The 12946-nt window shown below is 40.2% G+C and overlaps 1 protein-coding gene across 1 annotated transcript; it reads right to left on the reverse strand.

Moving 5' to 3' along the window:
- Positions 1-2065: 2065 nt before the first annotated feature.
- On the reverse strand, positions 2066-9386 carry RBM11 (RNA binding motif protein 11). Its single transcript, XM_063127593.1, has 5 exons — positions 9251-9386; positions 6303-6465; positions 5793-5865; positions 4324-4417; positions 2066-2732 (listed from the first exon to the last, which is right to left on the reverse strand). The coding sequence occupies exons 1-5, from the start codon at positions 9350-9352 to the stop codon at positions 2454-2456; spliced, it is 711 nt and encodes a 236-aa protein (XP_062983663.1). The 5' UTR covers positions 9353-9386; the 3' UTR covers positions 2066-2453.
- Positions 9387-12946: the final 3560 nt, after the last annotated feature.

A 12946-nucleotide genomic window follows, 5' to 3' on the forward strand; every position in this document is an offset into this window, starting at 1 on the left:
TTTAATATGACATCTATTTTAACCTTAACTATTTTATTATGCAACGGTGAAGTTCTTCTTTCCAAGTGAATTCTATTAGTAACTATAAGCTCCATCCGACGAGCATTTTACTGCACGCTCGTTACTGGGCACTCACATGACATTGTCTGCCTCTCACACATCTTCCGCCCCTTCTGGCCTTCGTTGTCCCACCCACCCACCCAGAGAAAGTCTGGTTGCTGCTCTCTCCTACCAGACTGAATGGGGCTAATTACTTCCTGTTTTCAGGAAGCGACGTTGGAATGGCAACAGAGAAGGAACGGGAGCCATGTGGTTGACCTAGATGTGATGGGGCTTTATGTGTGCTGATAAGGAAAGAGTAAGGCATGCTAAGGAATCTTTGGGCCAAAAATATATTCAACTTACGTAGGGAGGGGATAAAATAGGAGCAGCATACAATTATCCCGAAGGGATGCACAAACCAGTCATGCCCTCATCTAGTTGCCCGTGCTTAGGGGGGCCCAACCGTTTTGTGTCAATGGGCGCATTTTGTAATGTTGAGCAAGCATAATTTGTATTCTCTCAAAATGGCTGCCACATGGCAGCTTGTTGATTCATAAAATGGTTGCCACGGTCCGTGACTGATCACAAAACACTCATTTCCCTGAAGGCAAAGTGAGACTACAAGAAAAACAGCTTGACCAAGAACTGAAGAACAAGACAGAGGTGGGATTTGAACTGTGAAACACAAAACCACTCTTTTGAACCCAAATAAAGATGGTACGGATATTTAGCAAGAATCTTGGCACACAGAAGAGAAGTCTTTTAGGCCAGTATTACAAGGCAAGGTAGCAAAAGCAAGTAACCAACTGCCACAAGCAAATGAGCCAACATACGGCACCATAGATTAGAAGTACAGTAAATCTCATTATGTGGATCTGCAAGTGTTTCTTCACCTCTTCAAAGGTAGGGCTCAAACTTAAAAACTTTGTATTTTTAAGGTGAAAATGACAAAGCTGCACACAACAGGATATATAAACAATATTTCCTCAAGTACCAAAAGGTAGTTTTTAACCATCTTTATTTATATTTGCATCACATTGTGACACTGTATAAAACTCAGGATTTGTCTCTATTTGCATTAGGAAACAGACATACATGACATGTTCCTACACATACTCAGAAGATGAGAAATCCTTGGCTGTAGCATCCCTTGAGTTCATAATTATTATTAATTTATCAGCAAGAAATGTTTTTAGTCAAATACGACCAAATATTTTCAGAGAAACTCTCATGCCTATTCCATAAACACCGTTAGCCTGCAATATTTTTGCTTGTGTCCTTTATTAGTTGTGAACATGATTCTGTTATCCTTTTCATAAATACATTTACTCAGAATTAAATCCTGATTACAATGGTGTTTTTTAAAAAAATTCCAAGTGAGACTATGATCATATGTGCACTTAATTGAGAGTAAGTCCCATTGAAGCCAGTGTACTTACTTCCAAAGTCAGTCGGCACAGGATCAGGCTCTGACTGCATCCTTACAGCCAATTCAAACGTGCAGAAATAACTAGTAATATAACTCTTTGGGGCCTATCAGTTAAGAGTTATACATTTGAATGCATCCCTGTAGTAAAGAGAACTAAATATGTTCCACAGTTAGCTTAGCTGAGAGAAGTGGTTAATTTAAGCTTGAGCCTGACACACTAGTAAACCAAACTGTCTTGTTTGGTTTACATGTTGGAACATACTTTAACACCAAATCTCCATCCAGCATTCTGAAGCAGTAGAGCCCAGGTAAAGCTGTTCCACATGCTGTTTCTGCACATCCAATTGGCTCAACTCCAGGAGGCTTGTGAGGAACCCAGAATGACTAAAATTATTTAAATTATTTAAATAATTATTAAATTATTTAATTTAAATAATTAATTTAATAATTAATTTAATAATTATTAAATTATTAAAATAATTTAAATTATCTTAAATTATTTAGGACACAAACTTATGCATGTTTAGACAGGGGGGGAAAAGTTCTACAACTCCCAGCTTCCCTCTAGCTAGCCATGCTGAGTGAGAGATGCTGGGAATTGTAGGACTTTGAATGAATAAACAACAAAAAACAGGCATAGAATTGCACCCTTAAAAATGGTGCTGGGTAACTGCCAGTCAAGTTCTAGTCGCCCCTTGCTTACTGTGGATAAAGTTACTAGATGAGACTCTACTGCTTCGTGTATTGTTTATTAGGTATGTATATTTTTAATTGCTATTAGTGAAGCATAAAATAAAACTCCAAAAAGCTACTTCTTGCTTTTAAACTGCGAATCAGTTTTTATAAAACTTTGCCTCAAACCATTATAGATTTTCTTCAGGTTAAGGTTACTGTAATAACCATGTGTTTTTTTTTTTGCAAATCAATACAGTGAAATCCGGAGACGCTTTGCCTCTTAAAACTATGTAGTCAAGACCACTGTTCATTTTCTCTTTGTTTTTTTCCTCTCGCTTTCCATGCTACTGTCACTGTCACTTGTTTCTTGAGGTCTCTTCCTTTTAGGTGTACCTTCCTTAACTAGATACTGTTGGTGGTTCTTTGGTTCAGGGTAGACACATTCAAAAGAGGCTTGTCCTGGATTCAGGTAAGACGATACAGGAAAACTTGGAAATGGTGGTGGTGGTGTCATCATCTGATAATAAGGGAACTGCTGTCCCATTGGACTGTAAGGAGTATATTGCTGTGCTAAGAAATATGCCATCTAGAAAACAAAAGATAAGTTATAAATATCATTTTAAAGTTTGGTATATAGATAGTTATTGCTTACATTGGTTCCAGAGAACAAAATATATTGAATCAGCTTGTTGGTATGAAAACTTTCCAATTATACTGACTTGGTTTGCACTTGGTTTGGGAGGGATAGAACCCACATCTGGCATGCAGAAAGTCCCAAGTTTGATCCCTGGCATTTCCAGGTAAGGCTGGAAAAACTCCTGCCTGAATCCCGGAAGAACTGCAGCCAGTCAGTGTTGACAATACTGGCTAGGTGGACCCATTGTCTGATTCGGTATAAAGCAGCTTCCTATGTTCCTAAAGCTAGTCCATGGTTTATTTAACTCATCCTTAGCTCATGGTTTGTTGCCATACCAAGGGTTTGTCTCACAGACAAATGAACAAACTGTTTTTCTCAATTCCTGTTTTGTTTCCCTCCTCCTGCACCCACTATTCCTATATCCCAAATACTCTGGCATGTAGGGTGGCTGGAATTTTTTTTACCACTCCTGCCTGCCTCTTCTGTAGCTTTGTGAAACAACCCATGATCAACCCATGGGTTGGGGTTCACACGTGATGACAACCCATGGCTTAAACAATCTTTGCATAACGCATGGTCTGTTCTAGGTTGTTTAATCCTCACATAACCCATGAACACCAAGTTCATATGACACGACAACCCCTGAGTGGGGGTTGGATATGCAATAAGACACCTTTCAGTCCCATGGCTTGTTTTGGGTTAAATAACCCATAACAAGCTGCGGCATGTCATGTAAACTAGGTCACGGTTGGTTAATGTGAACCCAGCCCACAGAATTCTTTGTCCGGTATACTGTAAATGTAAGACACTGTTAGCTACACATGCACAATAAAGATGTTTGCAGATACAAAGTTAGTCATTTTAAAGCAGGCTGTGGCCTGCTGACAAAGTAATTTCCAGTTCAAACAACATGACAGGTTGAGGAGCTGAGGTTTTAAAGATGAACTTTAAAAAGCCTGAAAAACAAACAAACCTCTGCGTACCACAGATTAATCACCTAGATCACGTGTATCAGAAATGCCACTGCAAACAACCAAGCTTTTGCTTATGGTGTGTGAATAATGCCACCTTCCCTTATATATCAGTGTCGTACAACTATAGGCTAACTACTTTACTCTGCCACCATACTGCTCCAGCCCGGAATGCTTTGTATTAGTATAGCCAGAGGGCATCAACCCATCAGAGACGGCTAGACCACTAGAAGATGCTGAAGACAACATCATCACACCTCAAAGGGTATTGCTGCAGGGTGTAGCTGATTTCTCCCTTGAGTTGTGATAGGATGTTGGTACAATGGACAAACTGCCAGCTATAACCTTGGTTTAACTTGCAAGTTGGTAAGGAGTCTGGTAAGGGCCTGGGAGCAGGTAGAGAGTTAAACCTAGTTGGCAGTGCAATAGGAAAAAGGAGAAAGAGTTTCTACAAGTTATGCGTTTGACAGTTCCTTGCATTATACATCCAAGGAAATTATTGTTATTGTTGCAAACATTGCAAAAATTATTATAGTTGCAAACATTTAAAGTCACTATTCCAAACTTACCATGTTTTGAAAGGTAGAATAACTCTGATGTGGATTATTATTCACCTGAAAAGGACTAACAGGTAATGGAGTTCCACTATAAGGCTCTACATTCCTATAAAAAATGGACAAGGAGTGAATTCTCATGGATTTACTCATCAAACCAACAAATACATATAGATGTTATTTGGGCTCTTTATAGTGCAATTATATACATGTCTACTCAGAAGCAAGCCTCACTGAGTACAATGGGTCGTATTCCCAAGTAAGTCTGCATAGAACTGCAGCTTTAATGTCTCTTTTCATCTGAGTGGATAAGAAATTCAACAGACTTCTTATCCATTCAGACGAGAAGAGATATTAAGGCTGCAATCCCACACACACCTACCTGGAAGTAAGACCCACAAGGGAGTATCCTGTTGTGCCCATGCTCTCGTGGGACTCACTGCTTGTGCAACAGGGCATTGGTATTTATACAAAAATAACCCAAAATTAGTGGAAATGCTAGTTTCTAGAATGAGGCAGTTCAGCGGAGATCCCAGATGGGAGCTTCACTGACCTGTCCTGATTTGGAAACTACAATTTCTACTAATTTCCAGCATTGTTTTTAGAAATGCCCAAACCCCATTGAAGAACTGTTGGGTCCTGTGAGTGCCACAGAACCAGCTGAGGTGAAGTGACCCCATTGGGTACTCCACACTGTGAAACATATTTCCAGATAAAAACATACATACTATAGGACTAGACAGGCATTAAAGTTGAACATTCCACCTAATGGAAGAATTAGTTCTGAGAGGAAAGGGGATTGGATTATTGCTGGAATGATTAGGAGCTACAATTAATTGCCTGTATTTAAAGCTGATAACAATCAGCACATTTATGAAAATTATATTATTATTATTTTATTACATTTATATACCACCCCATAGCCGAAGCTCTCACAAGAAACAAAAATGATTTTATATAACCAAGACTGGGAGGCTCATGATAAAAGCTTAAGCCTACAATCCTATACAAACTTACCTGGGAGGAAGCCCCACTGAACTCAAGGGGGTTTACTTCTAATTAGACACACTTACAATTGCAAAGACAGGCAACTCCTATTCATGCAATCCTACGCTCACTTACTTGGGAATAAGCCCCATTTAATTTAGTGGGACATTTCCAAGTATGTATAAGATCACCCCAAAAGGCTACTTTCCAAGTGTTTTAATGGTCTCTTTCTATATGGCACTAGAATGCCATATAGGAAAGTCAGTAAAAAAAAAACCCTCCTCATTGCATATGTACCAGTCTGTATGTACATGAAGCAGGAGGCATTAGAGCGAAGTTTTGTCTGTAAACTAAAGTCTTTGATGTTTTCAAATTGGGGGAAAATACTTTCACTATGGCTGCAATCATATGCACACTTACCTGGGTATAAGTCTGAACTAAATGGGGCGTATTCCTGAATAGACATGATAGGATTGCACTGTATGTATTTCTACTACCTGTATGTTGGAGACTGTTCATCGTTTTCCACATTCTGACAAGGATTGCTTAACTCTAGACAGTGAGAACTCCCTGTGAATAGAATAAAAATTGAATTTTTATGATTGAAGTTTTTCATTAAGGTCACCATACTGAATATAATATTGCAGTTTTTATCTGAAAACACAGTATGTTACAATCAAGATAATATCTGCTACCAAGTAATTCTATTTATTACTCCTTTATTGCAAAGGTGGGAATCCTTAGAGGGCAGAAAGGCAATATTATCAGTTGATTAAAAATAATAATAATAAATCATTATGTACTTTCTATTTTTTCTCTCACACTATATATGAATCCACCAGTATAGAAAAAATACACCCTTCCCCCCTTCCCAATAGCAGGTATTATCTTTTGTTCAGCTGGACACTTTTACACAGATCACCTCTCATGCAGGGATTTGGCACGATCCATCACTTTATAAAGAATTACATTTTTGTAAAGAATTATTGGCTGGTAGCTAAACCTACCAAACCGATATTGCACTTTAATTGGTCTTCCATATAAACGAATCCCATTCAGCAAAGCTATGGCATAAGGCACTGACTCTGTGTGCTTAAAGCAGACAAATCCAAAAGTCTTGGGTTTTCCATCTTTGTCCTTGCATATGGTCACTTTGGTTACCGGTCCAGCCTGCAAGAAACTTAAACATTACTTTCTCATAAATCCCAGGTAGGAAACAGCTTTTTATTTGCAGTTTTAAGACTTGCTGGACCAGCGCATAGAAAGATACACAATGTTGGATAGAAACCATTACAGAAAACCAAACATTAAACAACTGGCATCATGCTGCCAACGTAGCGGTTTTTCTTCTATATACAGATGAAATGCACTGCCATTCCCATGGCCTGTTCACAGCCTGCACAGTTATCTCACATTTTATCCTTTTTGGCTTATGAGTCTAATTTATGTGGACTTGGGCAACTAGGGAAGCACTTTAAGAATTGTTTGTTAAGATGTAAGCAATCCAAACACTTAATTGGAAAGGTAATTTGATTGCTGCACATAGGTTAAACTGAACAAACAACAGTCAAACATAAAATTGCAGAGGAATTTACTAACAAATGTAAAGGTTATAGGCAAATGTAAGATATCCAGATAGGCTGTATCACCTGGCGATTGCAGATTGTATGAATAGATTGTATGCATATTGCTCTGCTACTTATACTTTTTTCCCATACTAGATTAACAATGGAGGAAAGCTGCAGAAATCCTGAATTTTCATATATGTGGAAGAGTTGCAAGACAGATCAGTCTGCAGCACAAAAGCAGAATGAGTCAGTATTTTCATAATCCAATCTACATTTGCTCGTCAGATATACAGACTTGATCTCTGATCCAGCAGAATGAGAAATGACAGCAAGAAGCTTTACAACACAGGGCAGAAAAACTTAGGTTAACAAGTAGTCTTGGTCCATTTATAAGAAAAGTTTTGTTGCTGTTGTATTAATCAGTACATAGCATAATTCAGCAATGAGACTATGAAAAGAGGTAACTATATGCTTGAAGGCCTTATCAGGCTCCATTCATTGTTATGGTCAGGAATGTCTTTCATCGCCTTGGTCATTAATTACCTGTTTGTTGGGTCCTATGGTTGTTTGAGGGGGAGTGTACCACAGGTGGTATGCAAACCAGCAGAGATAGGAACCAATGAAGAGTGAGGAAGAAAGCAAGGAAATTGCTCTGATTGGTTGAAGGAATATAAGTGGACATTATTCCTTCTTTCAATTATTCAGTTTTCTTTTTTTGTTGAGATATGATTGAGGGACAGGTATTCAGATACCTATTCCAGATTAAAAGCTAGCAGTACATGATTTTTTTTTTAATCTTTAGCATCATCTAATTATAACAGCTTCAGCCATTAATTTGTGAATTGGCGAAAATCCCAAAAAACCCCACTAGATATGATGAAGCGCACAGCAATCCACAAAACCTGATTCTTACTCTCTTGACAAAGAAACTTAGAAGTGGACTATGATCAGAAAAAGACCACTCACAGAAAGAAACAAGATATCTTTGATATTTTGACACTAGTGAATACTGACAAATACAGTTTATGCTCAACATTATGGCTCTATATGCTTCTGAGTGTTTCTAAAAAGAAATGACAACTCTAACACAATAATAACTTAGCCCCTAGCATTTCCAAGCAAAACCATCATTTGCTTTATCTCTCTCCTGTTTCATAGAAGTAAAATAGATTCCATCCTTCTGCTCAGGATTGCCTACTGAAGATGATGACGTTCTTCAAGGACAGGAAGTATCAAATCAAGCATTCTGATGTTTGTTCTTTTATACATGTAGATCTTCCTGTTCATAGATAAATAAAAAAAATATGCTAAAGCAAGCTACATACACAGCTAGGTTCTTAAAAGACTTCACATTAACAGTTATTTCTCCTTCACCAGCTACAACCAAGTACTACTGGATGGGTGAAAAGTATATGTGTCACCATTAAGTTGTCAGAAGGATTATTAGGTGCCAAAATAAGTAAGGAAGATAGATGGAATTCACAGTATGTCCAATTGGATTTTTTTTTATCAAATGACAATTCAGTAAAAAGTGATAAAAACATGAGGATTTAAATGAGTCAGACTGATGACTGAGTTGAACTGTTATGTTCCATACCATTTCAACATAGGCTTTAAAAGTGTTTTAGTGGAATACAAAGTAGGACCTTCACATCAGGAAGATCTAAATATTTCTGCTTCAATCATGAGATAACAAGAGCAATATAAGTAGCAGAATGGAAGCAAGAAGAGGAGACTGAGATAAGACAATGGCACACCAGGCAAGGGGAAATGTTCCAGCAATATTACTCTGGCAGGGAAGGGAGGGAACATAATTCAAAGAAGATACAAGAGTTGGCCTGGAGCAGTAATACATATAAGAAAGTCGTGAACCTTCACTATTTATTCTCTGTTTATTGTTAAGGGTGGGGTAAACTCAGGGCAGGTGCCAGACTAATTTGTGCCCTAGGCAAGGCGAGCGATTTGCGCGTGCACACCCACCCACACCCAAAATTGCCAAATTCGATTCAGCTGTTCAAGAAGAGTTTCTGAACTATTATATTTTCCTTTTATTATATTTTTTTTCTTAAAACAGCTAATTTGTATAAAACTGTGACCCTTAAAGGTCAGTACTGTGCCCTTCTCAGGTCTGTGCCCTAGGCGGCTGCCTAGTTGGCCTTTAACAAGTGTTTGACATGAGGTCTTGTGAACTCATCTGCAGGCTAAAACACAACAAGTTCAATGCCTCAGTGCTATCTTTTAAAATGGAAAGCACCAGGGGGCGACATGTTTACCATAAAGCAACGAGGATAAATGAGAGTATAGGAGCGACTTGATCCCGCATAGCCCCGCCCACTCCAAGCTGGCCCCGCCCGTCTTGCCCCGCCCCGCCCCGCCTCCCCCTGCACCTGCAGGAAAAGCTCGAAGAGAATCTCCTCTTGCACGCGACTCTCCAAGTTCCCCACGAAAAGGGTCCGGTCAGGCTCGTCCGCTCTCCCTGAGGTGGCCATGATCGTGCCGAGTAGTCCGGTTGTGCGAGAGAACCACTCAACGCGGGAGCTCCATCCGTGCTGGGAGGAGGAGGAGGAGGAGGGGGCGGGGCTGCCGGCGAGCCGAGGACAGCGCTCGTGAGGCCGTAAAGCGTACAGCGCGCGCGCGCGCACGACACACGCGCAGCTGCAAAGAGCTGGGAGGGCCGTCCGCGCGCTTTGTGGCAAATTGAGCTGCTGTGTTACTTCGTTCAACAGTATGAAAGAGCCTCGAGGCACCTCAAAGAGTAACAAATGTATTATGGTATAGACCAGGTCCCCCACCCCGATATGTGTTGACTACAACCCCCATCTGCCTCAGCCAGTGGTTAAAGATGGGAGTTGCCCAAAAGCATCTGGAGAATCCCAGATTGGGGCAGGCGGGCTTAAGCGTTCCTGGACTAGAGGCCACCTCTTCAGATGCAGCAGGGTTGCCCTACGTTGGCGGGGGGTGGGGTGTGCGCGCGCCTGTGTGTATACACATACACGCGCACACACACGGGTGGGGTGGAAGATGGGTAACAGTGAAGTCAGCGGAAATTGAAATGTAGAAATCTATGGCGGTGGCACAGCTGCGCTTTTAACTGGTCGTTTATGAAAGAGTTGTTGCAGAAAGCACAAATGGTGGTGGTGGGTGGTTGTGTCTTACGACCTCGCTATGCTACCATAGCAACGAACTGTGTTGGAGAATTCCCGTTATGAAGGGGCAGGGTAACGGGAAGATTGGGAAGCCTAGAAAGCGATGCCTAAAGCTACAATCCTGTACTTGCCCAGTTGAACTCAGTTGGGCTTTCTTCTGAGTAGAAATGTGTACCACTGCGCTGTACCTCCTTCCTTCCTTGATGGCGTCAAAGAATTGCCCATACCGTGCTCTCTGAGCAACCCCAGGTTTCTCTGAACCCCTCTTTCTATTAACCCCCTTTCCCTCTTCACCTATTCACACATACTCTCTCTCTCTCTCTCTCTCTGTGCAATCTCTTTTTGTTATCCTTTCTTCCCCTCCCTTTTCACTTTCTCTTTCCCTCTTGTTGCTGAAAAAAATCCATTTGAAACTTGCTTGTACCTATAGTTGAAACGTTCACAGCAAACTTCGGATTCCATTGTGAGGGGAATATACTTGCAAAGTATCAATAGGAATTACGTTTTTATTCTAGAAAAGAAATGTCAAACTTGGTTTTCACATTCGAGAAGAGCTATATCTTTCAATTCAGTTTGTGATTTTTGAGTTGAGAACCACATTGAAAATAGAGATGCCTCTTCTTATGTTAAATATCAATTAAAAATCTTGCTGGACTGCAGTTATTCTACAGTCAAACTCATTTCAGTGATGGTCACCTGCCTCTGTGTGTGTTGAGATTTAGAATTGGAAAATTCCTAAACTTTGGGTGCCATCATGTGGCACATCCTGATACTGCACTGTTTGTAAAAAGATTTAATTGTGGTGTGATTAAAGTATGGTGAAATTCTAGATCAGCAAACCTACTTTTAGTCATTCATGTAAATAATTTAAGCTGAAATGTATTCTCATTTAATTCAGTTTAGTACAAATTGCTTTCAGCAATTTAATTGAATTCCAGAAGTTGTTTCAGTACAAATCTGGTACCCTCTAGGTGCTTCAGACTTCAACTCTGATCAGTTCAAGCCAGCATGGACAGCAGTCAGGTGTGCTGGGAATGGTTATCAGAGACATCTGGATGACACCAGGTTGTGGATGGCTGAGCTAAAGCAGATTAGTAATGCATATATATATATATATATATATATATATATATTTACAAAGTTATTATATAAGAACAAAGCACTCACATATTTCTCCAATTTAGAGGTAGTGGCCATCTGGCTGCACAACAATTCATAGCTTGGTCAAAGAAACAAGTTAGTAGTGGAACACATAAGATCATAAGAACCATGCTGGATGAGAGGAGTACCGTCCCCAATACTGGAAGTAATATATAGCCATCATAACTATTTTCTCCTCTCATACTACTAGAACCCAGGGTCATCCCATGAAGCTGATTGGTTGGAGATTCAGGACAAATAAAAGAAAATACTCCTTCAGTATCAGAGACAATATACCCATGTACACCCATTTTTAGGGAACACAGGCAGGATGATGCTGTTGCTCTCGTGCCCTGCTTGTCGGTTTCCCATGGGCAGCCGGTTGGACACCATGTGACCAGAATGTTGGATTAGATGAACCTTTGGTCCGATCCAGAATGGCTCTTATGTTCTTATCACTCAGCAGTGCATTTCCAGCAGTCAGGCTTGACATCTTTGTGTTGGGGACATCATCACTGTTTAATGTGTAAAATGCAAAACATGGTTTAACTTATATAAACCTATACTGATACAAGTCGATGTATGTTATGTATGCCCTGTTGACAAAAATAATATCTCCTTAGCCAGAATTTGAAATATTTTCTTAAATGTGTCCATGCCCTAGGATTCTGATTTCCTTAAATAAATCCATGTGCCTATTGATTTCACTCTTACTGCCTAACCATGCATAATCGCTCTTGTTATAACACTACTAATAATGAAGTAATGGGGTGGGGGAGTGAGTTGTAGTAGAAGTTGGGATGTCCAAACAAGCATCACACACTTTGTGGTGGAAAGTGATAACTACTTGTTTTTGTGTATTCTTGTGTGCTCTAAGGGAAATGGCTGTGGTGTGTGTGTGTGTGTGTGTGTGTGTAGGGTGTTAGTACACACCTCTGCTTGGCTCCCTTAATTCTCCACACCTACATGTGGTCTCTATTTGAATGTGCCCTTCAGTACATATATGTAATGCAAATCCGTGGGGCACACAGTAGCCATCCATGTGTACTCTATACATACAGCCATGTCTGTGTAAGTGTTATTACATTGCATGGGTGCTGTCCAGGAGTGTCTGGTCATTCCTGTGTACACCCACGCTTGTATGAAAGCTGTGCGTGCTGGCAGCCTCCCAACCTGATTGTCAGGGTTTTGAGATCATAGTTGTATTTTATTGTCATAGTATTGTTCTGGTGTGAGGGAATGATTCTTGATTTTGTTGACCTACAGTTGCTTAAGGTACGTCAGTCACCCACTGCCCTCTCCTGGCCTGGCCACACTCTTCTCTGCCTAAATTTTACTTCTGCCAGCTTTGTATTGTGCCGTTGTGTCATCCTGAACTGCTGTATTATTGTATGACCCAGGAGCCAATGTTTGCCCACTGGGTGCTGTACACCCCTCCAAAAGAACAACAACCCCCAAATCCAGTAGAGTATGATTTTCCCTTAAAACAAGGTATGTGTTCATTGTGCAACTTATTTTAAAGGGGGTAAGTGTCTTATTTGCAGTTCAGTGGTGTGACTGTGTCACTTTGGAAGGTGGCAGGAGCTGCAAAACAGGCTGGGGGTGGGCATATGCAGCCCATGAGCCACATGCTGTCCAATCCTGTTGTAAGGTCATGAGTATTTTGCTCTATGGCTGCAACTCTGACTCACAGCATAACTTTGCTACAAGGGATCTTCATTGTATTTGATCCTATTCACTTTATGCCATAAAATGCATTTTGAAATATTTTTATTAATTAATGTGTACAGCATATAC

Source organism: Elgaria multicarinata, chromosome 5, assembly GCF_023053635.1.
Source record: "Elgaria multicarinata webbii isolate HBS135686 ecotype San Diego chromosome 5, rElgMul1.1.pri, whole genome shotgun sequence".
Taxonomy (NCBI): domain Eukaryota; kingdom Metazoa; phylum Chordata; class Lepidosauria; order Squamata; family Anguidae; genus Elgaria; species Elgaria multicarinata.

Coding starts and splice junctions, on each gene's coding strand:
- RBM11 (XM_063127593.1), bottom strand. CDS start 9,352: ATGGCCACCTCAGGGAGAGCGGACGAGCCTGACCGGACCCTTTTCGTG. Junction 5,866..6,302: donor TAAAGTGCAATATCGGTTTG/GTAGGTTTAGCT, acceptor TTCTATTCACAG/GGAGTTCTCACTGTCTAGAG. Junction 2,733..4,323: donor ATTCTACCTTTCAAAACATG/GTAAGTTTGGAA, acceptor TTTGTTTTCTAG/ATGGCATATTTCTTAGCACA.